This window comes from Aspergillus terreus, genomic scaffold, assembly GCF_000149615.1.
Source record: "Aspergillus terreus NIH2624 scaffold_2 genomic scaffold, whole genome shotgun sequence".
NCBI classification, from domain to species: Eukaryota; Fungi; Ascomycota; class Eurotiomycetes; order Eurotiales; family Aspergillaceae; genus Aspergillus; species Aspergillus terreus.
This window is the reverse complement of record NT_165925.1, coordinates 110,191-137,249: the sequence shown is the minus strand read 5'-3', so window position 1 is coordinate 137,249 and position 27,059 is coordinate 110,191. Positions and strand designations below refer to the sequence as shown.

At 51.7% G+C, this 27,059-nt stretch overlaps 11 protein-coding genes across 11 annotated transcripts; 8 read left to right on the top strand and 3 right to left on the bottom strand.

Annotated features, from left to right (window-relative positions):
- Positions 1–605: 605 nt before the first annotated feature.
- ATEG_01023 (amidohydrolase) lies at positions 606–2,287 on the top strand (the record flags this gene model as incomplete). Its single annotated transcript, XM_001208388.1, has 2 exons — positions 606–1,019; positions 1,127–2,287. The coding sequence occupies 2 exons, from the start codon at positions 606–608 to the stop codon at positions 2,285–2,287; spliced, it is 1,575 nt and encodes a 524-aa protein (XP_001208388.1).
- Positions 2,288–2,943: 656 nt separating this feature from the next.
- ATEG_01022 (acetate uptake transporter family protein) lies at positions 2,944–3,798 on the top strand (the record flags this gene model as incomplete). The annotated part of the gene is made up of 1 exon (XM_001208387.1): positions 2,944–3,798. The coding sequence occupies one exon, from the start codon at positions 2,944–2,946 to the stop codon at positions 3,796–3,798; it is 855 nt and encodes a 284-aa protein (XP_001208387.1).
- Positions 3,799–3,934: 136 nt separating this feature from the next.
- Positions 3,935–5,610, bottom strand: ATEG_01021 (putative MFS transporter; the record flags this gene model as incomplete). The annotated part of the gene is made up of 5 exons (XM_001208386.1): positions 3,935–4,718; positions 4,764–4,936; positions 4,988–5,012; positions 5,062–5,352; positions 5,402–5,610. The coding sequence occupies 5 exons, from the start codon at positions 5,608–5,610 to the stop codon at positions 3,935–3,937; spliced, it is 1,482 nt and encodes a 493-aa protein (XP_001208386.1).
- A 1,158-nt stretch (positions 5,611–6,768) lies between these two features.
- ATEG_01020 (putative integral membrane protein Pth11-like) lies at positions 6,769–8,137 on the bottom strand (the record flags this gene model as incomplete). Its single annotated transcript, XM_001208385.1, has 6 exons — positions 6,769–7,237; positions 7,302–7,672; positions 7,727–7,794; positions 7,845–7,881; positions 7,939–7,958; positions 8,011–8,137. The coding sequence occupies 6 exons, from the start codon at positions 8,135–8,137 to the stop codon at positions 6,769–6,771; spliced, it is 1,092 nt and encodes a 363-aa protein (XP_001208385.1).
- Positions 8,138–10,476: 2,339 nt separating this feature from the next.
- ATEG_01019 (cytochrome P450) lies at positions 10,477–12,260 on the top strand (the record flags this gene model as incomplete). Its single annotated transcript, XM_001208384.1, has 5 exons — positions 10,477–10,711; positions 10,741–10,964; positions 11,015–11,139; positions 11,200–12,076; positions 12,129–12,260. 5 exons carry the CDS (start codon positions 10,477–10,479, stop codon positions 12,258–12,260), a joined length of 1,593 nt encoding a protein of 530 aa, XP_001208384.1.
- A 1,531-nt stretch (positions 12,261–13,791) lies between these two features.
- Positions 13,792–14,880, top strand: ATEG_01018 (ankyrin repeat domain-containing protein; the record flags this gene model as incomplete). Its single annotated transcript, XM_001208383.1, has 1 exon — positions 13,792–14,880. One exon carries the CDS (start codon positions 13,792–13,794, stop codon positions 14,878–14,880), a length of 1,089 nt encoding a protein of 362 aa, XP_001208383.1.
- Positions 14,881–17,035: 2,155 nt separating this feature from the next.
- Positions 17,036–18,985, top strand: ATEG_01017 (inorganic phosphate transporter; the record flags this gene model as incomplete). The annotated part of the gene is made up of 4 exons (XM_001208382.1): positions 17,036–17,114; positions 17,174–18,583; positions 18,643–18,681; positions 18,735–18,985. 4 exons carry the CDS (start codon positions 17,036–17,038, stop codon positions 18,983–18,985), a joined length of 1,779 nt encoding a protein of 592 aa, XP_001208382.1.
- Positions 18,986–20,124: 1,139 nt separating this feature from the next.
- On the top strand, positions 20,125–20,538 carry ATEG_01016 (uncharacterized protein; the record flags this gene model as incomplete). The annotated part of the gene is made up of 2 exons (XM_001208381.1): positions 20,125–20,368; positions 20,420–20,538. 2 exons carry the CDS (start codon positions 20,125–20,127, stop codon positions 20,536–20,538), a joined length of 363 nt encoding a protein of 120 aa, XP_001208381.1.
- A 916-nt stretch (positions 20,539–21,454) lies between these two features.
- Positions 21,455–22,276, top strand: ATEG_01015 (extracellular proline-rich protein; the record flags this gene model as incomplete). The annotated part of the gene is made up of 1 exon (XM_001208380.1): positions 21,455–22,276. One exon carries the CDS (start codon positions 21,455–21,457, stop codon positions 22,274–22,276), a length of 822 nt encoding a protein of 273 aa, XP_001208380.1.
- Positions 22,277–22,979: 703 nt separating this feature from the next.
- Positions 22,980–23,585, bottom strand: ATEG_01014 (uncharacterized protein; the record flags this gene model as incomplete). Its single annotated transcript, XM_001208379.1, has 2 exons — positions 22,980–23,300; positions 23,349–23,585. The coding sequence occupies 2 exons, from the start codon at positions 23,583–23,585 to the stop codon at positions 22,980–22,982; spliced, it is 558 nt and encodes a 185-aa protein (XP_001208379.1).
- A 1,123-nt stretch (positions 23,586–24,708) lies between these two features.
- Positions 24,709–25,656, top strand: ATEG_01013 (uncharacterized protein; the record flags this gene model as incomplete). Its single annotated transcript, XM_001208378.1, has 1 exon — positions 24,709–25,656. One exon carries the CDS (start codon positions 24,709–24,711, stop codon positions 25,654–25,656), a length of 948 nt encoding a protein of 315 aa, XP_001208378.1.
- Between the last annotated feature and the right edge of the window lie 1,403 nt (positions 25,657–27,059).

Sequence of the window (27,059 nt, the reverse complement as noted above, 5' to 3'; positions counted from 1 at the left end):
CGATCCGATCATAGTCAAAGCATGTTGCAACCCCAGGATGAGCGTCAACAAGATGGGCACCTCGTCATTGAGACCATAGAACGGTGGATCCGTCCCTTCATACTTCTTGTTGAGAGGCCAGATGTTTGGCGTGATGAGATAGAGATAGTCCTGAAGTCGTCAGTATATGCCAACTAAACAACAGCACAATCAACACACATAGTCTCCAACCCATCCATCGCGACTGGTAAGATAGTGTTTCCAGTACTGCCACTGAGATCGTGCAGGCAGGATCTCGGCGGGAGAGGATGACTGTTCGTCTGAAATAGACACGGGTTCGGATTTCGTCTCCATGTTGATGGTGGGCTCCTGGATTGAGGATATGCAAGGGTCCCACGAGAAGGACTTCATCTTTTGTACTTCCATCCATATAGCAATATAGTATGCTTTCTTATCTGATAAGGATGACAGCGCGATAAGCTCGTATAGCGCCATATTAAATGGGGAACAGCCAGCTCGGCCGAAGGATTCCCTTATCAGTAGGAGAACTGCCACTCGGCGCCACTATATCTGTCCCATTAATTCATTACTCCCATCTTGATAGGCAGTGGGACAGACCTGTCAACATGGCTCAATCACATTCTACTCTTTTTATTCATGCGACCATCATCACGGTAAACTCCAGTCGGGAGGTCATCCATGATGGTTATCTGCTAGTTGAAAACACCCGCATTGCGGCCATTGGAAAATGCCCTGTTCCTCCAGACTTGACTGCATCCAAAACAATCGATTGTACTGGGAAAATCATCATTCCCGGCCTCATCAACACACATGCTCACTTAGTCCAGTCGCTCTTACGAGGATTGGCTGAGGATCTCCCATTACACAACTGGCTTTGCGACGCCATTTGGCCGTTGGAGTCGGTCTACGATGACCGTGATGGATATCATGCCGCCCGACTCACCATGGCAGAGATGCTCAAAACAGGCACAACGTGTTTCCTAGACCCGATGGTGACCTACCGTGCGGGCTGGGAGAATGTATGTGCCGCAGTGGATGAGATGGGAATGCGCGGATGTCTCGTGAGTTGCATCTAGAACCTATTCCAGGCCTATTCTAGGGAATCGAGTCCTAATTGATAATGTAGGGGAAACTGGTCAAATTCACCGAGACCAACAGGCAACTCTCAATCACCGATCCGCGGGATAGAGACCTTCTGGCCATGTCAATCCCTGCCTTGGTGCAATGTCATCAAGAGTATCACGGCGCATGCAACGGGCGCCTTCATGTCTGGGGAGCAGCTGGGACACCCCGGGGTGCACCTGCGTCGCAATATCGGGAGCTTGGCGAGACGTGCGCCAGCCATGGAATCTCTATCACAATGCACTGTGCTGAGGCCCCTCGCGACCGTGATATCTACCACGACACATACCAGTGCACCGCCATGGAGTTTATCCGAGACACCAAGATATGCGGTCAGCCCGTTGCCCCAGATGAATCCAGTCCGCCTGGGGAAACAGAAAGGCCAAGGACCACCCACCACTTGGTTCTTGCCCATATGGTGAACTTGGATCTCGATGTTGATCTCCCTCTGCTGCATTCGACCAATACATCCGTCGCGCACAACCCGTCATCCAATCTCAAGCTTGCATCGGGAGTTGCCCCTATTCCTGCCATGCTATCTGCGCCGTATTCTATTAACGTTGGATTGGGCACTGATGGTGCACCATGTGCCAACCACTATGACATGCTGCAAGAGATGCATCTGGCTGCGATCCTACATAAAGGGGTCTGCCACGATGCTGCGGTGATACCCGCCAGCACAGCACTCGAAATGGCGACTATCAACGGTGCCAAAGCTCTGGGATTGGAAAGTGAGATTGGAAGCCTTGAAGTCGGGAAGAAGGCTGATCTAGTGGTGCTGGATCCTTATGGTCGGGGTGGGCTGGCGGCAGCTCCATGGTACTGGGACCATCGCACGGGTGTGTCGGCTGTCACTACGGTTGTCCATGGCTGTACCGGAAGGGATGTGAGTATGACCATGGTTGATGGCAGGATTCTGGTGGAGAATGGAGTCTTGGTGGACGGGGGTGAACAAAAGGAACAAGACATTGTGCGTCAAGCTCAGGGCGCTGTGCAGGGTATACTAGCACGTTGCAATGCTACTCGAGAGGAAACCAGCCAAGTGAAGGGGACTATTGGTACAGGATGGACCACTCAGGTAGTAGATAGAGAGACCCCGAATTATATGTCGGTAGAGGACCACAGAGTATTACCTCCACTATATATATTGCTTCATAGATCCTAAATCACTGCCGAACTGTCCGTCACGCCCTCATCTACCAGAATGGTATTAAACGAGACTATAGTATCCTTGAGTAACCCCATTGATACTATAGATCTGCCTTATTTCCCTGTAAAGCTACTGGTGAATGGCGAAAAGTAGCCTCTGTGTGGCTAGGTTCATAGAGAATAGTCGAAGTCTCCTGCTCAGAAGGGCAGAGATAACTTCAACAAACAACTATCGTCTTAGTAAATCAGTAATGATAGCCTTGACGAGGCTTTCGCGGTCTCAAGAATCCATTCAATGGTCTATTCCCACTTATGCTGATGAAAAATGAGCCTATGCAATAACCCCTTGGCCCCACGAAGCACATTCCACCGACCACGAAACTATCAATCACACAATTTCGAATCATCTAAGCGAGGACCACCACATATTTCTTATTTGCACGTTTCCTGGAAATCTTCTCCATGCCGTGGTTGCCATTCCCACGGCACTCGATGATATCACCACTATCGAATGAAGACATTTTTATCCCGGCGATCGAACCGCAGTCTCTCCGCAAAACCTCAAGAACGGCACTTGGAGAATGCTGGACCTTATTAATCGTTAACTACATCCTCCTCATTTTACACCTATCGGCCGTCGATCGGCCAGCTTGTCAGTCGCATATACTCACCATGGAAGAACAACAAAACATCCGCAGGGTGGCGTTTGCGCCGGGCACAGCTGATGGAGTGGCTGAATACGATGCGGCCAAGGAGGAAGAGACGCCGCTCCGAATCCCAGCGCCTCCGACGATGCCTCGTCCCAGTCGAACAGTGTCTCATGTACATGAGCCGCCGTATATGAAGCTGGCCAATCCGGGTCCGCTGGGACTGCTTGGTTTTGCCATCACAACCTTCGTTCTTGGGCTATACGAATGCGGCGCTGGGTATGACTTCTCTCGCAATCGGATTTGCGACGCTGACATTTTCGCCGTTATCAGACTGCCTCACTCGGACCCTGCAGGCGATGTCGGTCCAAATCAAGCCGTCTTCGGACTGGCCATCTTCATGGGCGGAGCCGCGCAGTTCGTTGCGGGCATCATGCAATTCCGAGTGGGTAATACCTTTGGAAGTACGGTGCACTGCTCGTATGGGGCCTTCTGGCTGAGCTACGCCATGTTTCTGATCCCATCGCTGGATATCCGGGGGCAGTACAAAGGCGACGAACGGGCATACACGTTTGCAATTGCGATATACCTCACCCTGTGGTGTTTCCTGACCTTCCTCTTCCTGATTGCAGCTCTTAGGACGAACGTTGCTATTCTCCTGCTGTTTTTCTTTCTCACAATGGCGTTCTTATTCCTGGCGCTCGCGAACTACCTCATGACGGAGCACCCAACTGCGGCGGTCCGTCTCAACAAAACAGGGGGAGCGTTCGCTGTTATTTGTGCCGCAGTTGCGTTCTATGGAGGGGCATCGGGCCTTATGCTGCCTGAGACTACTTTTGTGAGGTTTCCCTTGGGGGAGTTCCCACATCCTGCAGTGTAATTAGCTCGGTTGTATATAATCACACTGCTAATATGTAGATGCGGAACGACTCCTCGCTATTTCATCTAATTGCTACCTTCTATGGGAATGATGCAATAAAGTGATCATCTGGCTTGTCAAACGTGGATCAGGTAATTCAAAGAATATACCTGAAGCGATTTGGACGATCCATATCATCCTCCTCACCCGCCTGCTGCTCGTCTTCTTCCAGTCTCTTATTCAACCGCGCATGGACAACCCGGATGACAAAGGCCAGCACCGCAACAACAAAAGCCACCCCAGCCGTCGCACTCCCACCGGGGATATACCGTGGCCCGGACGATGACGGCCACATGTAGCTGCCGTATATTGATGCAGTGTTTCCAATCATGTTCGCAACGGCGATAGCGGCCGAACGCTTGACTAAAGGTCTGGGGAATGAGTTCGCGACCCACGCGATGATGATCTGGTATGCGGAGACCGCGCCCATGGGCATTAAGAACATGCCGAAGAATTTGGCGCCGAGATTGGTGGTCGCCGTGCAGATGATGCATCCCACCACGCTGACCATCATCAGCGAGATGATGTGGATTCCGCGATCGTTGCTTCGGCCTGATGTCCAGGTCACGACGAGGGAGACCAGGAAGGTCGCGATCCACACCGGAGCGGTAATCAGCAGCGTGATGATGTTGTTGTATCCCAGTGTCTGTACGATCGTGGGGAAGAAGTACTGGAAGTTTTGCGAGAGTAGGGAGGTGTGTTGTAGCAGGATGAAGAGGTAGATTCGTTTATCCGTGAAGACGAGGTATAGAGCTTCTTTGATGCTGTTGGAGCTGCTATCATCGGCTTCGCCGGCATCGTTGATCAGACGCCACTGCGCGTAGGACTGTTCGCTTGCATCGAGCCAGGAAGTCGTCGCTGGGTAGTTGGGCAGGAAGATCCTACAGTCATCAGATGAGAAGTCGAGCGAACACGAATGTACTTACGCCGACATGATCGACACCCCCACGGTGATTACCCCCTCGATGATGAACAACCAGCGCCATCCGGCAATTCCATGCGCCCCGTCAAGGTTTCCCAACACCCCAGCTCCAATCAAGCCACCGAAGGCATTGGCAAGGGAGCTTCCAGCATAGAACCAGGCAATTCTGTGACTTAACTACGCAACGCGGGTTAGCAGGGAAGAGTGCCGTGGTGTGCTGGCGCATACCTCTTGTCGCGTATACCAACTCGACCTATCACTTGTAAGCAACAGCCTATCCGAGCATAGCCACCTCAACTCACATAAGCATGATTGCGCCCGGAAAGAAAGGCGCTTCGACAAATCCAAGAAAGAATCGTGACACCACCAGCCCACTAAACGAATGCGTTGCCGCTTGGCATGCGGAGATGACACCCCAGAGCGCCATGGCCATCCCCAGAAAGAGCGAAGGTCGGACGCGGGTCAGCAGGAGGTTAGAAGGCAGCTGCATCAGGAGGTATCCAACGAAGAGGATACTCGTTGCTAGATTGTAGTCGGTTCCATGCATGTCCAGGTCTTTTTCGAGCGATCCCAGTCGGGCCTGAGAAAGGTTACTGTGACGAGTCAGCGCAGAACACAGCCGGTTGATCTATGTGTTCTCACTTGCGGTCTAAAAAGTTCAATAGGTACATCAGGACCAGGAAAGGCAGCAAGTGTAAGTCGACCTTTCGCAGCAATTGCTTGGTCATCTTCCGATGCCACTCGCCGTCTTTTGCGGCATAGGCCTGATACAAGGCATCCTGGTCGAGGCCGTCTACCGACTTCTCGGGCAATGTCTTGTTTCCGATGTATTCTTCTGCTGGCTTCGACATGGCTAGTGGACGATGCGGCCGGGACAAGGAAACCAATGTGCTTTTTGACGTGGTCACCCCTGCATCGTCAGTCTGTCTATTTATCAGTATGTAGATCGTCGGAACATGTCCGAAGTCCAAAGCCTATTGCGATCCTGGAGTCATTCGGTCGTGTTCTCTCCAATTTTTCAACCTCTGTGGAGGCGGGGATGTGGGACTATCGCGGGGTTCGGGGTATTGGTGTCCGAGGGATGCTGACGATGATGGCAAACATTTCCTATTTCGTCTTCCACAGGAGACAGACAGCACACACTGCAGCATCGCGATGCCCATCCATGGTCGGGCAGACGACTTCTTCTCGCCTACATATGTTGAGCTTTCGATGCTGGTCTCACATCTGTCCAGCTTGTTACCAGAAGGTAGTAGTAGCCGCCAGTGCACACCACGGCGGAATGACTGCCCCCTGGATTCCGAATCGGATTAGTGTAGGCTGAAGCTAGTGGTAGAATGACACCAACTCAAAGGATCGTGTTGATTATCGTTGATTATTAGGAAGACACTCTTCATTGTGATATCCACCAGTTCTGCCTTGATGCCTCTTGCCGAGGTGTTAAGGATGAGCCATTCAGTTGTCGGCTCTCTATAAAGTCAAGGCGGAAAGCCTTCGTCACCATGCCGCACAGACATATTTAGTATTTTTTCGAGTCCCTTCGCAGTATGAGGCGTTTTGTGGCTGGAGCGCAGACGGGGGTGTATCCCGACCCAAATTGAACGTCCTCTCTTCATCATCAGTGGCAGCGGATTTCCAGACTCTCTACAGAATGAACTTGTGTCGGTCTGAATGGGCGATCTGTATAAATAATCCATCACTCTCCACCTGAAACCGAAGCCGGTCGGTCCATTTGTAATTCACCGTTGCTTAATTCGTCTGTGAACACCGAAGTGACTGGCGTGCAATCTCCCGCTACATATATAACTGCTCTTGATCCAGATGAAGACAAAGTATTCATCGACCTCAGTGTTGACATCTATTTAATGCAGGAATGTACGCCTCAGGTTGGGGGAGGGATGGATGGTATCAAACATAACACAGCCGCGCAATTAATCTGATAATGCGAGGGGAGATAAAATGAACACAATAATACACAGTTCCTAAAGAATGACCATGAGATATAACTATTATGGGCGTCGATCATACGAACCGCGCTGGAAATCAGTGCACTCTTCGACATTCGTCTCGATCTCTGTATGGGTCAAGATTTTGCCATCGGGGATAATAATCCGGTCCTCGCTGCCCGTTCGCGTGAATCCACTATGGATCTCAGTGCCAACGACACGGTCCGATTCCGCGCCTCGAAGCGGACCGATATTGATAACCTGGTCGCGCACTTTGGAAAAGCCAGACCCGTACTTCCGGCCATTCGAGCCAGACCACGTGCCATAGCCTTTGTTGCTGGAGTATTCGCCAACCAGGCGAGGGAGGAATCGAGAAGCGATGGCTTTGAAGGAGGGAATCGAGGAGGCGAAGATGCCGACATTAATTTCGATCACGGACCAGTACATCGCGCCGCTGATGGCGTACGTCGCGTCCGATGACCGGAGCATTTCTGGGATGTAGGTGATGCGAATGATGGAGGAGACGCAGGCACTGAATGGGGGAGATTGTGAGAAATTCGTCGGTATATACCTGGGTGGAAGATGTGAAAACTTACAACAGACCCAGGCACAAGATCATACCAAGGGCAACCTTCTGCTTGACGGGCATCTGCAGTTTGAAAATAACCCCAAGAGGCAGCGTGTAGGTCATCAGATCGGTCAGGATGTTGAGGGCGGCGTTGGCGAGATAGAATATGTTGATGTTGACGCATTTTCCCGGTTTGGTTGACGCCCACGCCTTGTCGATGGGCTGACATTGGAATGCGGCGACCAAGACGAACGAAGTTGCCTGCGATGCGACAATACCGAGCATGATCAATGATAACCGCGTGAGCAGTCGATCACCCAACCGGGTGTAGAAGACGCAGACGGACGACTTGATGAAGCCGAGGGTTGTGAGATAAAACATCGAACTTAACCAGACCGCCTGATCAGATATGTCAGTTACAGGTTTTGACGAAAAGAGGATGGACATCCATACCAACGCGTAGGTCACCATGTTCTCTTTAGGCACATCTTCTAGGTGCGAGCCTAGGCCGTATTTCACGGCTGTGACTGCGTCAGTTCACTGCTCATGACCAACAGTGGTCATAACTTACCCACGACTGTGATGGCCGAGAATGCCCAAGAGAAAATCTGCACATGCTCATGTTAGCGACCTCTCAATTGCAACACCGGACAGAGCATGCTTACACAGGCACCGATGATGAGATCTGAACTTTTGTCAGTACTCTGGTGTTCTAGGCTGATCCATACCATACTCACAATCATCCGGTCCCATCTTCCTCAGTACATACACTCGCGAAAACAGTCGTAAGGACAGAACAATGAAGGTCAGGACTGCAAAGCCGAGGGCAACGCCCGAGACCGTCGGGCCTTGGGAATCCGCCATCTTGGAAGCTCGATGTGGCGCTGTAAGTACGTATAAACGGGCAGTCCTGGAGGAACGCTGTCACTCTTGGGAATCAAGAACCAGCTTGACTGAAACGACCGTGATGCGGAATGCAAAGGAATGAATTGGTGGGAGGGTGAACAAACACCGACGATTCCATGGACTGTTTTATTAAACGAGTATGGGCATCGCCTCTAGAGACATCACATTCTCATTCTTTCAGGGAGAACAAGGAATCGAGGAATGCTGGAGAATGAACTAGTAGGACTATCAAATCCCTCTGACAGATCGTCTCCTGCAAGGCCCAAGACCAAGTGACGGGGTCGTTGCCAACGGGCAGTGATGGACAGTGAGTGCCCCGAAAAGGGTATGTAGAGAAAAGCACATATTGGCTATGGCCACTTTTGGTTTCCATACTATTCGTCCAATCTGTCTTCGCGCCCCAGTACAGGAGGCGCATATCGGGGGTCGAGTCAGACTAGGGTCCGGCAGCCGAAGCCGCACAAGACAGGACGAGAGCCCCTGGTCTAGCGTACTGCGAGCTATGCCGGTTTATTTCGTGCCTGCTCATGTGTCTGCCTGGAAGCCTGCTAGTGTTGTTCTAGACTTGGGGTCTCCACCGCGGTTGACATATCGAGAATGTGATCTAGCCTTGTCCGAGATCTCACATGGCAGAAGAGTCTTACTTTGTGCATCTCACTCATCTCAGCCACATGAGTTTCCACGTTAAGCCAAGGTGTGCATCCTGAGTATGCGGTAGAAACTCTCCCGTATGAACTTAATGTTGGTGTGAGGGATACAAGACTTGGGAATTAATTTCGGCAGTGAACACGGGCAGAGAGGAGGGGCACAGTTTCAGGTCTGACACGGGGGACGGCCCTCATGGCAGCCCGTGAGTGGTGGCATCTTGGGCCCGCGCTAATTATAGTGGAATCTCTGCCGCGATCAACGCTAAATCCTGTAGAGGATTGTTAGGGCATCCTGCCTACGGTCTCGGTTACTTAGTGGAGCAACACCGAAGACGATCTTCTGGTGGGTTTCGGAAGAAAATGACGAGAAAGAAAAGGAAGAAAGAACAAGAATATCTGCCTACCTGAAGGGACAAAGGATGGAAAATGCAGTATCAGGACGGTAGAAATGGAATTGATGGATCACCAAGCCCTATGTTCATGGCCAAATCACCGCACATGCCCCATATTTCTTCGACGCGGGAAGTCAGTCCCTCCGTGATGAGCTGTCGATCTGGGCGAGACCATCCGTTGACATTTATCTTATTTCGGGCTAGAAGACACGCCAGCTGCGCCATAGACTTTCGCCAATGCAGCCGTTGAAACCGTTCACGCCGCAGGTGCATAAGGGCTCTTGCTGGCGTTCAACGGAAGCAATGAACATGAATCAATTAATCAATTCATTCTATGGGGATTCCGTCATGAACCATGCCCTAGTCCTATATTGTACTCTGTATAGCCTAAACTATTCCAGGGTGAACAAGGGCATTGTCGTGGCAAGTTACTATTCACATGGGCATGACAGGACCCTGCGGTCGGTCCATATGGATCGGTGGAATGGCTCCATCCATCGCTAGTGCTAGGACGAGGAGTTGGCTCTCTGCCGCCGTACCGAGATTTTGCCCTAAACCAATCGAGTCAGTGGTGGGTGTTTCTTCCTCGAGACTCGAATCATTTCCTGGTTTGATCGACAGTCGCCATACCGCAGTCAGTAGCTGCTGGAGAAACTGATGACAGGGAAGATCGCTAAGTGCCCTGGGGCAATGCTCATATCCCTACTGAAAAGGGAATTCCCGTGGAAATGACAGGCCCCAAAGAAATGACATGCGGAATTCAGCACCTCTTCCACCATCTGGAACTCCATAGCAGCCAAATGCGAGCACTGATTCCATTTCTGGGCACGGATCGCCGACTCGGACGTTTTGCCTCCTTGGACCGTCGGCTCGCGACGGGCGGAACGTCTCCCCGCCGACCCTAATTCTAGGTCACTATCCCACCACTGACGGTAGGTAGAATCAGAAGCGAACATCCACTTGCTCTGGGGTGTCCGCTAAGTGGGACGCCAACCTGTCAAGTATTACTCAGAACCATCTGTCATTTGCTGTCATGGGTTATCCATACCGGAAACAACATGTCCACTGTGTAGGAGCTAAAAAGATCACTTACCTGCATACAGAATAAGTGCAACGAAGTTGGCATACTAACAAAGGCAGAGAAAAGGAGGAACAGGTCTTGTCGCGGGGCGTGCGGGAGCACCCATGGTATTAATTCCCGTGGAAGAGGATCCTTCGTCCAGCCTGTCCTCATCTTCTGACGATACTTGCATTCATCATGGGTGTAGTCGAAGAGGGCCTCCTCTCCAAACTCACCGTAACCAATGCAGTCCTGGCTCTGGTCGCCTACGTCGGCTTGAAATTCCTGTATCAGATTGTTTATTATCGCTTCTTCTATCCGCTGTCTGTCTTCCCTGGACCGTTCTGGGGCAGTGTCACCCGACTATGGATCGCATGGCATAACATGAACGAGACCGAGCTGCCGACGGTCTACGAATTAACAAAGAAATATGGTAAACAACTGCAACATAGACGAAGAAAGACCTGCCAGCTAAGACAGACATTCAACCCATCATAGGCCCTGTTGTGCGCATCACTCCCACACTCCTCCTCGTCAGCGATCCCAAGAAGCTCCCCGAAATCTACCATCGCAATGCCGACAAGACCGGCCACTACATCACCGGATCGTTCGGCGAGACCGAGTCGCTGTTCAATATGCGCTCTCACAAGACCCACGCCTCCTTCCGCAAGCACATCGCCGGCCCCGTATGCTCCATCCGACCCGAATGCCATCCCACGACACTAACTCCGAGCAGTACAGCTTTTCGAACGTGCGCAAGATGGAGCCGTTGATCGATGCCCGCATTGGCGACTGGCTGGCGAAGTTGGAGGAGAAATTCGTGAGTTCTGGAGAGGAATTTGACTTTGCCTGGTGGGCAGTGTAAGGATTTCACAACTACATGGGGAGAGATGGAATACCTGGTCGCTGATCTACTTGCAGATACATGGCATACGACGTGATCAGCGAGGTCGGCTTCGGCGCGCCGTTCGGATTCATAGAACAAGGCAAAGATGTCGGTGGGCTCATCCAAGGCTTCCACGACGGCCTCCCGGCCTTTGGACTCCTCGCGCGCTTGCACCCCTTCACCAGCTGGATCAAGACGACCTTCCTGAAGAAGTACCTCGTGGCGAAACCCGAAGATGACTCCGGCATTGGCGTCCTCATGCGCTTCCGAGACCGCTTGATCGACCAGCGACTGCGCGACATGGAAAAGAGTGGCGGAGATATCGGTCGCATCGACCTCCTCCAGACGTTCCTCGATGCGCGCACGGAAGACGGCAAGCCCCTCGATATGGAATACATCAAGGCCGAGGTTCTTCTGGTGCTGTTGGCGGGCGCCGACACGACCGGCACCGTCTTCCAGGCATTGATGTACAACCTGTTCGTGAACTCGGAAATCTACGAACGCATGATGGAAGAAATCGACAATGCCGTCCGGAAGGGTCTGATCTCTGAGGACATGCCGCAGTACGATGAGATCCTGGAGCATCTTCCGTATTTTGTCGCCTGCGTGCGGGAAACCCTGCGTCTCAACCCGCCCGCCCCGAACATCTTCCCTCGCTATGTGTCGGAGCCGGGCATGGACCTCTACGGCCGCTTCGCGCCCGCTGGCACTGAGATCTCGGGGAACCCCTGGATCATGCAGCGTGACCGTGGTCTCTTCGGCGAGGATGCGGAGGAGTTCAAGCCGGAGCGATGGCTGGATCCCGAGCAAGCCAAACTGTTCAACAAATATCTTTTCACCTTTGGATACGGGGCACGGGTATGTCTGGGCCGCGATGTGGCCATGATGGAGCTGTTCAAGGGGCCGCTGCAGGTGAGTTGCGAATTCCGCTGTGGATGAAGACTGTGCTGATAGTGTGTTCTAGTTCTTCCGTCACTTCAAGCCGACGGTTGTGCCCGGCAAGCCGCCTGCGCGGTTTGTGATCAAGGGGGGCGTTGGCTTCTGGAGAGATCTGTGGGTGACTATTGAGAAGCGGCCTCAGGTGACGAGGGAGTAGGTTGGTAGTTGCCTCCATTTCGTAGAGTAATGAAAATCGAAGATATCATGTTTGCTTGTTGTTGGTTTTACGTACACCTTGCCCCTGCGATATACAATTTGGTTTCGGTTTGGATAGATCAGAGCTGGAGATCCTCGGTGCATGCACGTAAGCGGCGGATCTATCCACGTTATCCACATGGACCCGTTGTGATATATCCAACGTTTCTGCTGCGTGGCGTTGCAGATCTTCCCGGGCCTTCTCTGTCCAACGTGATCGGATCTATCGTTCCTGACGATCAGTGACGGACGCACTCCGAGTACATACCAAGTCCAGTTAGTGCACATGACTCGCGCCACCTGCAATCTTCAGTGTAAAGCTATAATAATTTGTATCTCTTGCTTGCACTGCCGAGATGGACGTACGGAGGAGATTTTTCTACCCTGGTCGCATTTACGGAGCTTCCAATATCTTCAAGCGGTATTCGCAGCATACAATTGCCCAACTAGTTCAAGTCTACTCCCCACGAAATCATTCTGAATTTCGGACCGAAGTGAGCTCGATGCAACAGCATAGGAAAACAGCCAAGTTCCCAAGGATCGGCCCCTTGAAAGATTAGTTAGCTGAGGCCATGCACGCAAATTGACTCCAGTCCACATACCATATATGCCACATTCTAATGAACACTGCGCTAGGTCCCATCTGCTGCCGTGCCCATTCATCCTGTAAGTCGGATATATGAGGAATGTTGTGTTGTGGATGATGCTGTGACTTCATAAGAGACTAACAAAATTGCAAATGTCATTGATGACAGCGTCGAGATGGCCATCGATGACCTTTGCTCGTATTGTTATGTGACGAAGTTGCCGATGATGCAGGCTAGTCCATTCATTCTCCTTGTACAATGAGAACTACAAAGGAGGACTCGAATATGCCCAATCTAAATGCAGTCTTTCGGGACCAGGTGACATTTCATCGTCGCTGGTTCTCACGCCGCCGGAACCAACGCCCTTGTGTGTATCCAATATTTTGCACACCACAACAGATGACGACACCTGTGACAGTCTGTCTGTCCGATACAAAGTCCCTTCCGCTGCCATATTCACCGGAAATGCAGGTGTTCTTGCAGACTGCCTCACCTTGCCCGCTGGCGTGGAGCTGTGCATACCTCTGTCATGCGACATCTTGTACAAACTCCAGGATAATAACACCTGTCGGTCAAACAAAACAAGGAGGGTTTTGGATACCATGATATTATTGTGCAGAGGTGTTCATTATGGCTAGACGGTATCAGGTAGTACCTGGTACTCCTGAGGTACCTGGCGGTATTGGGTGGTACCTTACCAGATCGCCCCAGTACCGTGTAGGTATTTCACAGAGTTACCTTAGGTCCACTCGGAATGAAATTCACTATTTGCACTCTTTTGGCTTCTGGCAATCATTTTCATCCAACATATTGCCATTTCCCGCCTTGTCTGCTTTTTCCTGCCGCATTTATCCTTGACCTCCAGCTCTACGAAGGAAGCGCAAATAAGCAGGAACATGACTCAACATGTCTTTATCTCTTGTTCCAAATGAGCTGCTCCTGGTCATCATCTCCCAAATTGACTCCGAGGCCGACCTGGCCTCTCTCGCATGCACCAATCGCACATTCTACAATAAATTTATCCCACACCTCTATAAACGCAACGCAACATATTCTCATGGATCAGCCTTGGTATATGCTGTTCGACATGGCCTGTACTCGACCGCGCAGAAAGCCGTGCAGGCTGGGGCAAATGTCAACCAGAACATGCCCCCGATCCCTCCATCAGACAAGCGTCCTTTAATCAACTTTGCAGCCAAGGAAGGCAACGTGAGACTTGTCGAGTTACTGCTTGATGCGTCCGCCGACATCACAAGTAGAGATAAGTTGAGACTCACACCTCTGCACCTAGCTGCAGCCCAGGCCCACCTGTCAACTGTGGACCTTCTCCTGCGTCGTGGGGCGGACCCGAATGCCCTGTGCCGCTCGCGACGTACGCCCCTCTATATGGCTACTCTGCGGGGACATGTCGCAGTGGTGAAGCGTCTTCTGGCGCAGCCGACCATTGATGTGAACTTGTCAAATTCGAGCAAGGAAACCCCCTTCTTGGGGGCAGCACGATTGGGCCACCTCGAGATTGCTCTAGCGTTACTGGAATGTGGTGCCTGTGCCAGTGCGTCCCATCCTACGCAGTCGCCCGTTCATCATGCCGTCAGGAATAAACAACCGGAATTACTCCAGAAGCTAGTCAATCGGGGCGACGTGAACGTCAACGTGTTATATAGCGATAAAATTACCCCACTTCATCATGCAGTCTATGCCTCGAGAGAAGACCTGGTCAGAATTCTACTCACAGATCCACGGGTAAATCCGGATATGACCGGCTCGGCCTCAGGGCTCACTCCTTTACTGCACGCAGCCAGGACGAACCAGCAGGGGATCGTTCAGCGGCTACTGGATGCAGGAGCCAACGCGCGGATTATGGATCGTACATGGCTGTCGGCGCAGATGGTTCTGGAAGCGCCGAGTGTGGAAGCCCGGAGGCGATTAATTGACGAGCACCGCCTGCCAAGCCCAGAGGATACAGAGCGGAGCATTAATGGTCAGATTTTCTGATCCGAGTTTCGTGACTGTCCTGTTATTTCGCTGTCAGACTGTTATCCCGATAGCCAGATACAGCATAAGGCCTTTCGGTCTAAATAACATGTCCAGTATTCGAATCAAGACGCAGATTGGTCGATGCAGAACTCGAAGCGATGAAGAAAAATGCATAAAGCGACTCTATATATATCAACTACAGATCTGTTCTACCCAACCAAGTTCATCCATTATCTTGTCACTCATGCATTATCAACAAAACACACTCTTCCTCGCCTGTCGCTCGTTTTACTTTCTCTATTTACTCTATACAAACGGGGAGTTCATATCTTTCTCGTGCCCAGTTGCTCTCGGACCGATTCGGCTACATTTACGCTCCTTCAACTGCTGGGTTGCGCTGCTCTGTCTGCCTGCATCGTCTTGAAGGTCTGCTTTTTCGCCACAATGAGTGCAAATACCTCCACCAGAACAACCGATGCCTGGGAAGAGGATTAGGAATCTGCCGACGGCATCTTGATTGAAGACGCTGGACGAGGCGGCGAAATCCTTGCGATTGATGGCAAAGGGACACAGCGCTAATGTGTTGCGGATGGCCTCGATGGCGGCGGCGTCTTGATGGGCTGTAGGGGGGAAGGCTGTCGCGAGGGACTGCAGGGGCATTGGAGTAGTGTCCGAAACCAGTGCAGCCTAAGCCACACCGAAGAGGACGGTCAGTACGGAGAGGATTTGCCTGTTGAAGATGGAGTTTGGTAAGGAGTAGAGGGCTTTTCACATTTTATTCTACGCGAGGGAGGGTGACACGAAATGAAAGTGGTAGGAATGAATAGATTGCATTGGCGAGGTCGTATATTAGCGTTATACGAGCTCAATTACCATCCACTATCGATAGTACAATATTATGTGTCAAACCACATCTACAGCCATATATTACACCTTACATACCACTAAGTGGGTTGCCCATTTTTGGTAGTGTAATGGTCATTTTGGTTGACATTATGCTAGATCCAGTATGGCGGAATTAGTGTCGGCTGAGTAAGTAAGCGCGAGATTCCGTCGCGTGCGATAGAAGAGGAGGCAGTGGTTGCATAATATTCTAGTGAATGTGCATAGAACTAACGCAAGAAGGAGTCTGATGCAGATTCGAAGTAGAGATGAGATCGCTCATCGGATAGCACAGCGGAGTTGCAAGAGACCATTGCGTACATCAATAGTCTATATATATTCATGGTCGTGGGGCTATAGTCCTAAGGCCAGTTCTAGGTATAGCTTTTCCGTAGATATATATAACAGTCACCCCCATTGCAGATACTAACGAATGAGGAAAGCATCAACGTGACGACATGATATACTTTGCATTGTAGACGCACGTGCCCTCCTTCCTCACCACTCCCTGGTACCTACCTAACCTACCTAAGGTGGTACTCCGGAAGACATACTCGTATACTCCGTACTGACCAATCTGATGCCGCAATTCGCCCACGAGGAGTGCGGGATTTCCGGGTCAAATCAGCAGTCAAGCCTTGTCCAAGCATTCCCGACAAGGCTTGATGCCAAGACCACACGTGGGCCATTCGGTCCTGTTTATTGGCCCGCACCCGGGGTTCTGTCCGGTCCTCCCAATCACTGCAGGTGTGCCGCTCTTGCCAAGGCCCGCCAAGGCCATCGAACGCCCGATGAAGCTCAGTGCCAAGAGCTGCCGTGTTGCATCCAGGCACACGATCAAGATGTCCCTCTCGCGGTACAGCGAATCCTCGCGGAGAGTCCGTCCACGTTCACCACCACATGTGTCGGAATCAGCTCATTGTGTCAACACTAGAATGACCTTCTCGCTGTTGCCTCAAGTAGCATCCATGGGTGGCCCGGATGACGGGCCCTGACGTGACAGGCCTCTACTCCGTACATCCAATCGTTCTCCCACTATCAACTTTTCTCCGTTCTAGAATGTCACTCCCTGCGCCTTCCTGCGTCTTCCTGCACCCCCGTCTGACCATGCGAGACGCCGTCGGACAGTAGTTTACGCCACCTCGCTTCGTCGTTCGTGACAATATACGAACTCAGCCTGGTCGATTCCTTATAAACCATCCTCCGTCTCGTCTCATCTCTTCTTCCCTCGTTCTGTTCCTCATCCTTCTCCTTCGCTCTCTCCCACCCCTCCCACCACTATTCCAACAAGATGGTGCTCACGGAGTATACCTACGTCTTCGCCATCGGCACCTTGTTTGCCATGTTGGATGCCTACAACAATGGTGCCAGTAAGCAACCACCTCATCTTCATGGACATACCTCCAGGCTCTCACCTGACCAACAACAGACGATGTCGCCAACTCCTGGGCCACTAGTGTCTCCTCCAGATCCATCTCCTACCCTATGGCCATGGTCTGCGGCACCGTCTTCGAGTTGTTGGGTGCCATCACCGTCGGCGCCCGCACCGCCGACACCATCAAGAATGGCATCATTCCCAACTCGGCTTTCCGCGGGGATGCTGGCGTACAGATGCTGGCCTTCGCCTGTGCGCTGGCCGCCGCCTCGTCCTGGGTGATGTGGTGTACCCGTCACTCCACGCACGTCTCCTCCACCTACTCTCTCATCTCCGCCGTCGCGGGCGTCGGTGTTGCTACGGTCGGCGCGTCCGAGGTACAGTGGGGCTGGAACAAAGGAAAGGGACTCGGTGCTATCTTCGCGGGCCTCGGAATGGCCCCGGTCATCTCTGGGGGCTTCGCTGCCGCCATCTTCATGCTCATCAAGCTCATTGTCCACATCCGCAAGAATCCCGTTCCGTGGGCCGTCTACACCTCACCATTCTTCTTCCTCATCGCTGGAACCATCTGTACCCTCTCCATCGTCTACAAGGGCTCTCCCAACCTCCATTTGACCTCCAAGCCCGGCTGGTATGTCGCCGCCGTCACTATGGGCACCGGAGGCGGCGTGGCCCTCCTGTCGGCCATCTTCTTCGTTCCGTTCGTTCACGCGCGCGTCATCAAGAAGGATAACAGTGTCAAGTGGTGGATGGTCATCCAGGGTCCATTGCTCTGGAATCGCCCCGCTCCCATCGAGGCTGATCGCGCGCTCGTCCCCGACTACGCCGTGGTTCAGGAGCATGATCTCGACAAGGAGTCCATCAGCCCCCCGGCGTCGACGATGGAGTCGTCGGAGCAGACGGAAAAAAGACTCGTCCAGGTGGAGGCCGCTCCCCTCACGTACCGAGAGCTCCTTGCCCAAGGAGAGGAACGGTTCCATGCGCGACTGCGGAAGGGCCGCGGCCCGCTTGGCTGGGCCATGCGGGTGCTCCATGACAACCCCATGGGTGCAGGAGAGGTTTATGAACTACACAACCTGAAGATTCTAGCCAAGCGCATTCCCGCCATGATTGTCTGTGGCGCTCTGTACGGCATGCACTACGACATCCACGCCGCCCAGGCGGGTATTTCTGGCACTCCCGAAGCTGCTCGCATGGAGCGCGTGTACGCCCAGGCTGAGAAATACCCCAACGAAGTCGAGCATACCTATTCCTTTGTTCAGATTCTGACGGCCTGCACCGCGTCTTTTGCTCACGGTGCGAATGATATTGGAAACTCGGTGGGGCCGTGGGCTGTCCTCTACTCCGCTTGGCGCACCGGCGATGCCACGGCCTCGAAAGCCCCGGTTCCCGTCTGGCAGTTGGCCGTGCTAGCCATAATGATCTCGCTGGGTTTGATTACCTATGGATACAACATCATGAAGGGTATGTGCTATGCATCCTTGTTTTTTTCCCACGACCAGCACTAACAGATGTCACAATAGTTATGGGCAACAAGATCACGTACCATTCGCCCAGTCGAGGTAAGCTTTCCGCCATCTTCGGTGTTCTTTTGATGTTTCTAACAGCACTCTAGGCTCCTCTATGGAAATGGGTGCCGCCATCACCGTCCTTGTCTTTTCCCAATACTCTCTCCCCGTGTCCACTTCCATGTGCATCACTGGTGCTACCGTCGGCGTCGGTCTCTGTAATGGCTCCCTGCGAGCAGTGAACTGGCAGCGAGTTGGACTGCTCATGTTCGGGTGGATTATGACTATCCCCATCGCTGGAACGCTGGGCGGTATCCTCATGGGGCTGTTCCTCAATGCTCCTCACTTTGGTTCTTGAGCGTTTGTTCTCTCATTGCCGTCATGATTCAGGATTTGGCGGTGGATTTTGCTAGCATCTGTTTTCCTTTTCTAGTTTCTCTTCTACTAATGTGTTTTCCAACTTAATGGATTATAATCCAATGTTTCACCGCAAAACACGAGGTTAATTAGGTACTGAGACAGTAGTGAGCGGGGATGCGAGCGAAATACGAGCTCCCCGTGACAGCAACTGACTCATCTCTAGCGCTGCACCTCGAGTTGACAAGCGTTGTACCATCGTCTACCTTCTGAAGGAAGCCCAGAAAATAGTACTAGACATCATTTGCACAAGCATCGACGATGTCTCTACTGCACAGTTTCTTTCGGCCCTTCATCGACGCATTCTTCTGCCCAGGCCTGTCATTCTCGTACCGATGGCGCCTCCTTGGCTTCCAACCCATCGCCTTTCTCACTCAATGCATCCAGTGGCTTCCCAACATCAGATCCAATAAATATGCTATTCACTATATCCCGTTGAAAAGACACCCGGGCCAGTTTGTGCGCGCAGCGATCTTCCAACCAAAGACTGCCAACACCTCCCGCCCACGACCGCTACACATCAACATCCACGGAGGCGGGTTCATAGGCGGTCTCCCAGAAGGAGACGCCCGATTCTGCGAGCGTGTTGCGGAATCCACGGGTGCCGTTGTGGTCTCCACGTCGTATCGCTTTGCTCCCTGTCACACCTTTCCCGTGGCCCATGAGGATATCCAGGATGTAGCGGCTTATTTGGTGGAGCAAGGCTCTGAGATTTGGAATCTTGACTCTCATTTGATTACGGTTAGTGGTTTCTCCGCCGGGGGGAACCTGGCGCTGGGCTTGAGCCAGGCCTTGGCGGGAACCGAGTGCGCGGTGAAGGGCTCTGTCACTTTCTATGCTGTTGTGAGTATTATGAAATCGTGTGTAGCTATCGATTGGCAATTCCAATGCTTATTTGAAAAGGTTGATCTACGTCTTCCGCCCTGGGAAAAACCCAGGCCAGCCGGATTTCCCACCTGGGATCCGTTGTCGTTTCTCCAGCCGCTATTCGATGCATACGCCGGACCGAAGCGTGCTCAAGAGATGCAGAATCCTTTTTTGAGCCCTATAGTGGCCGATATTGAGAGCCTCCCACCAGACATGCTTTTCATAATACCGACGGTGGATATCCTGCTCGCGGAGCAAACCGCCTTTGTGAAGAGACTGCAAGAAGATGCAGAGAAACTGAACCGCCTCGGCTGGGGTCGGGCAGAAGATGATAGAACGTCTTCTCAAACAGGTTCTAGCATGCAGTCTAACGAGGGGGGCCAACGGACACACGGAGAGCGCCGATATACAGTGCAAAGCAAACTTTTCGATGGCCAAATTCATGGCTGGCTGGAACGTAGGTTACGGTGATTGCTTGCGTCTGTGACATAACACTAACAATTCGCAGTTCCATCAGCGGTCATAGACGAGCAAACTCGACGAGAGGCTTTTGATAGTGCGGTGCAGTTCCTCGAGAATGTGCATCGCAAATACGGATGGGATTATGAACAGTCTTGCATCGAATAATATGGCGAGAAGTCATCCGGTCACTTGATACCCTCTCTACTCCTGTACGATAGCTGCATATTTGAGAATAATCCCAATGTCCTGTATCCAGAGGGCCGTTCATATGATTAACGGATCCTTCGGCGCGGATTCTAATCTAAGCCGTGGGCCTGATGATATTCCTGGAGTCGTGGGTAAGACATGATGGTCTTAGTTGACGTGCCCTGCCATGATCTCGTCAGATATCTTCCATGATCCGGACATATAGGGCTTCGGCTTATGGAGATGACATTTCGGCACTGGAGGCCTTACGAGTCAGGAGGAAAACTGAATCACCGAACCTCGCTTGCTGCTGAGACCCAAGAATAGAAACTCATAAGCTGACAATGTCATGACGTCGGCATAACTGGAGGACACACAGGACAATAAACGAAGCCGTTGTGCTCGGCCTAAGACATTGTTCTCGCCACAACGGCCGATAAGGATGATGCCGAAGTACGGAACCACGGATGGCTTAACAATGTCTTACCGCGCCCACACAATCCTGGCTATTTTTATTCTCTCGGCTCCGAATTTGCATTTCATCAGCTTTATTCATCGTGGAGGCTGTAGAATTTCACGTTTTGCGAATGATTAGGTATTCCGTCATTCCTGGATTACTGTCTCAGCCGCCGGTATCATTGGCGGTAATATAGTCTCAAGGAGTCTAGAAAGGCCGGTCAGGCCGGAGCTATGAATAGCACAGAAAACCCTTCAGTTCACTGGGTCCAGGGTCCAGGGCCTTAGTGGGTCGGCCTAGTTGACACTGACAGCTGTGGCGGATGATATTTCCGATGCCTGGATGGAGTATATAAGGACACACACACTCGTCTGTCCAGTGTCAACAAGCCCTACTCAACCGCCCGCTCATCAATATCACTAGTCTATCCGCTCCAACATGCATCTCAGTCTTCTTTTGCTCTCGGCGCTCATCGGGTCAGCTCTGGCTCTGCCAGGATACCATGCGCGCAATTCCACAACCCCTTCCTACCGTCCAACACACACTCTTCTGCCCACTGGATCTAGTGGCGGCTACGGGGGAAAGCACCATACATCTAATACTACTACCGGTCCGCACCCTACGACCACTGACAGCGGCAATGGACCCGGAACTGGAGGTGGCCTGGTGACAACGGTCACGGATACCATCACGAGCACCACTTTCAAGCCATGCTCGACACCGATCGGAACCAACGGAGGCACCACCTACTACAGCACGTGGCTGACCGCGTCGGTATGGGAGACTACAACTTGTTACCCGACTACGGTTCCGACTTCCATCCCTACATTTGTGGTGACCGGTCTTCCCGGTGGTGCCAGCAATTGTGTTATCCAACCCACCGTGACTGCAACCGTAACCGTCACTGTTGGAAACGACAATAATGGAAATGGAGCCACGGTGACCCAGAAGCCTGGCATCGGTGGTGGCAGCGGACCCTGTGAACGTTGCGAGACTATCACCTACACCAACACCGAAGGCCGCACAACTACTATTATCATCCCGCCTTTCACCGACGGATCGAACAGCACGGCGACTCAAACGGGTCCCCAGACTTCGGCACAGACCAGCACTCTGACGACCACAACGAAGCGGCCCATTGGTACTGGGACTTATCCGACGCACACCCGCGGACATGCCAGTGGATACCAGCCCTCGGGGACACAATCTACTCATGTTCCTAAGGAGTCCAAGGCCTGGCACTTGGCTCGCAAGTTCTAGGGAGATTTGTGCTTCACCAAGTACGGGTGTATAAATTATGGGTCATTGACCGGGAAACAAGTCGATGGTTGATCTGGGGAAATTAATGGTTATGTTGAAACTAGAATAACTCACGTTTAGCATGTTGATATTGTTTGTTTCTTAGGTAGCATCTTGTACTGCCGGTTATGTATACGTTTTCCAGTGGATATAATACAGTGGCTTTTGAGTTGTTTCTCTCAGTCTGTTGTTCGGCTTACTAGTACTAATATAAGTGTTTTGTAATTACAGTCGGATCAGTTGCACCCAGGAAGAACGGACAGTAGACGGGACATTTTGACACAATACTCCTCGGGCAGCCTCATTAAAAGTGAGCCTGCACAAGCCACAGGACGTGTAACGTCATGCGCTGGAGGCTCGCCCCAGCTTGCGGGGCTCAGGTGCGTGGAACATGTGTTACCTGTTCCAGTCGATTGGAACGACCTTAGAATGTATATGACAGTCGAATTACTACATATGTGACAGTATCCCTGGGTAAGGTGATCAAGATGCACATGAACCATTTCACTGTCCACGGAACTAGGGGTCAGTAGCATTGGATCCGGACATGTCATCTACGTCTCAATGCACTGTCATCAACATTTCATTCCACAGTCGCATATATTATTAATTGCTATTGAACAGTTCTGAGGTACATACATTCGCCAAACCGTACTGCATATGGCTATGCATGTTGTGGCCACTTGCGAAGAAGGTCACCCAGTTGATCAAAAGGCGCCGTCAAAAGTCCCACTGCAGTCTCAAACGGAGGCTTGTTCGGGGCATGCGGATGGGCCCGGGAAGGCATGAAGATTTTCGTGCGGTTGAATGACTTACGAAGATGATCACTCTGATCGTCGGTAAGGACAGATTCCAACTGCAGGAGATCGTTTGTCTCCTCGTCCTGGACGTGCTGTGACATATCCTTCATCAACGCCTGGATAGCTGGGATAAAGGAATCATTTGACGGGTCTAGATTCTGAAAGGTTTTGAGCTCCTCCTTGACCTGATAATCCATTAGCCTGGACGTCCATTTCATAGTGAACAGACTTACGGTTTGGTGCGCCTTGCGATTCTTCTCGGCCATCGCGGCCCCCTCGGGGAGATGCTTCTCCAAGGCAGGATAAACGACTAGCTCTTCGGCAACCAGGAGACGCGCCAAGTCCCAGGTGAACAGGTTCTGGAACCGGACCTGTTCGTCTCGGTCGGTAGAGGAGACAATCCGATTATAACATGCCAAGATCTCCTGGTGGTCTTTCACCACTGCGTCGCTAATGTGACCCCCGGCCATAGTGTCTGTAGTTCAAGTATGTCCACGGAATAAACGATTCGATGTGGGTGCTTGATGGGATATAGCGAGGCAGCGGGAAGCATACTTCGCACACGGCGGGTAAAAGCTAATGGCTGCTGAGGTGGCAAAAGGACGATGTCATGATGAGATCGCACAGAACTTTACCGAGACTTCCGGACACCCATTGGTTTCATGGTATCAGAATGTAGAGATGGGGTGTTGTACCTACAGTGGGTTAAAGCTAACAATTCTTGTATATATATCAGGACGCTTGTGATCTCGGTCGGGGACGAGGCCATGTACCAGGTCGGCCATGCGGTGGCTGCTTCAAGAATTATCATTTCAATCCAAGCGAGAAAAATATCAGAAACCTCGTAACTCTGTGGCTTGGGATCCAAAGAAGCGACGAAGAAAGAATCAGAGTAGTGCCAGCTGTCCACATGGCCCAGACGGTATGCGTCAGATCAAGGGATGATACATAACGGTGTTAAACGAAGTATTATTCTTGTAGTTCAACAACTCTTCAGTTTAACTCGGCAGAGAGGCCAGACTTCCTGGTGCATGGTAAAATGATCGATGGCATGACAGTTATGGAAAGGATGAGGCTATTCGCAGCCTCTAAGCTGTCTCCACATTCCCCAGAAACTACCCGACATTACTACCTAGATACTAACTGGGGAAATACCTACAAACAAACAGCTGTTAGGAAATTCCGTAATAACCCTGATTGTCAACAAGACATATTAATATGAAAGGAGAGCAGGACAAGCCACCTGGATAGGGTTCCTTTATTCGCTTGTCATATGGCCTACCTACCAGTAAAGCACTTCGTATCCGATGTCAGGGGATGCCCCTTGATCAGCATACCACTAGTCTCTAGCTCGGTCTCGGACTCAACCCCGGCCGGGCATCTGCTTTTATTTGCCGGGACCCTGTTCTCAAAAAGGAAAGGCTGGATCGGCACGGGCTCCTCGCGCTTTTAAGCTCCGACTCTCCGACTGTCTGTGCAACATCGGCGGCTTCTATAAAATGTGCGCATGCTGGGCATCCATCACCACCATGAACCCTGACGATTTGCTGCTCGAATAGAGGGCATCGCTTGAACCAGGTGTGTACCTGCATCATGCCTCAGTTCCCCCCTGCACAGTCCGCGACGGCCACCGTGGGCGGAGTGCCCGCCACCGTCCCAGATATACCGATCTGCGCCGTGTTTCTCGCTCTTTACACCGGTTTCGCTGTTACAAACATGACCATCTTCCGGATGAACCTTCGAAGAGGCCACAAGTTCGTCCTGTCGGCCCTTCTGTTTGGCTTCTGTATGGCCCGGCTTACGACTCTTGTCCTTCGCATCGTCTGGTCTACCATCCCGCACAACACCTCGCTCGCCATAGCCGCTAGCATCTTCGTCAACGCCGGCGTTCTTTTGGTGTACATTATCAACACCATACTCTCACAACGCATTCTCCGAGCCAAACAGCCTCGGCTTGGTTGGAATCCGGTCCTTCGTGCCGGATACAAAGTTTTGTATGGCCTCATCGTCGGCGCCTTGGCCATGGTCATAACCAGTGTCGTGCTTTCGATGAAAACAACAAACCTCCATATAAAGCACCAATGTCGTGATATTCAACTAGCCGCCATTACCTATCTCCTCGTCTTCACCTGCGTCCCGTTGGTTCACCTCGCCGCTGCGTTCCTCCTGCCACGTTCCACCGATGAAGAGTCATTTGGACAGGGAAGCATGACCAGCAAGTCCCTGATCGTCGGCCTGTCCACCTGCATATGCATTTTGATTGCGGGTTTCAAGTGCGGCACAGCGTGGAGTCCTCCTCGGCCAGCGTCGCATCCGGCATGGTTTCACTCCAAGGCTTCCTTCTACGTCTTTAACTTTGCGTGCGAGATCCTCGTCCTTTCACTCCTGACATTCAGTCGCTTTGATAGGCGATTCTATGTCCCCAACGGTTGCAAGGGTCCTGGTGACTACACGCGACTCGCAGGGGAACCGGAGAAGCCACCACAGTCTGACGGCCACGATGAGGCTTCCGCGTCAATTGCCCCGAAAACAAGCCGATAACTTCTATTACAAGGGACGTAACCCATATAATCAAGCTATTTTAATTGATGACTTCACGATAGAAGGGCCATTCGGATGTCATTACATCTTCAACTCGGGAGTCCAATACATATTTTGAATTTTGTCATAACGCTGTATGTACCTGCACCGTGCTGTCACTTGGCGTTCTATACTCATGTACCATAATGTCATATAAAAACTATTCTACCACCCCCTTCCCCACCGCGGGTCCAATGGGTATGGAGCTGTTCCGATCACAGTCTCAATCACGCATGTCACAACCAAGAATACACACGAAACAATCCATTTGTTGATCTGTAAGAACTAGCAAAAGCATGAAGTTATGGACGACAGTATATATCCCTAGTCTATTTCAAGACCCAATGAGTACCTTTTCGGCTGTTGGCTAGTTACTAGTTGATATAGCTTTCACGCTTATTGAACCATTGAGAGGTTGTCTCAAGGATGGAAGCCTTTATCTGCTGCCCCGATGCATGTCCTGCTCCGATGCATAATCCGGGCTCCAGGATTCCCTGATTTCAGTGGACTTGTTCTGCTCACCAAAGAGAGCCATGTTCCCGATACCGTATATCACAAATTCTGCAGCCGCCAGCGCGTCGCAAGGGTACACGTCTGGTATATAGTTTCAATGTTCACAGTTCTTGCCAGTATTATTATATTTCCTGACCCAAAGCCCCAGTAGAACCTTCCGTGCTGGGTAGCGAGAAGAATATGGACAACTGCGAAAGGAGGTGAGGAGTTGATTGAACGAAGTACGTAGTGTATAGTGAAGAGCACGTCACATGCTTCTCGGTATATAGAATCTACATCACGATGATCAGAAAAGCATAACAGAGACTATGGAGCAATCAAATGCACCAGAGCACGGGATTACTGCATTAACAACGCTGGACTGGCTCCAACCAGCCATGCACGTTCATCTCGCCGCGGAGTCACAAGGTACTACCGTGCGCTGACTTGGACTGTATCTCCTGATGCAACAACCCCTATTGACACTCAAGCGAAGCGTGCACAGTCAACCACCTTCCACCGAACGTGATGTCCGGTGTCGTGGATAGTCGTCAATACTCCCGGCCCCTTCACTTTTCTGGTTTTAGCAAGTGTATGAGTCTCTCGGTCAGGGCCCGACGACATCCTGGGTCTGAGGCGGGCTACACCGGGTTGGTATCATGTCGAGCGATTGATTGATCCCAAATGTCATGAGGCGTGAAAACTAAGATCGGCATGTCTTCGCCACTTTCTCAATTTGGTCCCCTCTCAACACCTCCCTTCCATACCCGTCTAGAATGAGAGGTTGCACGAGAATATAGGCTGGACCTTCCACAAGCTCGTCCGTACTGAGCGTATTGCCTGTTTGGGATAGCTATGTCTTGCCTTTGGGT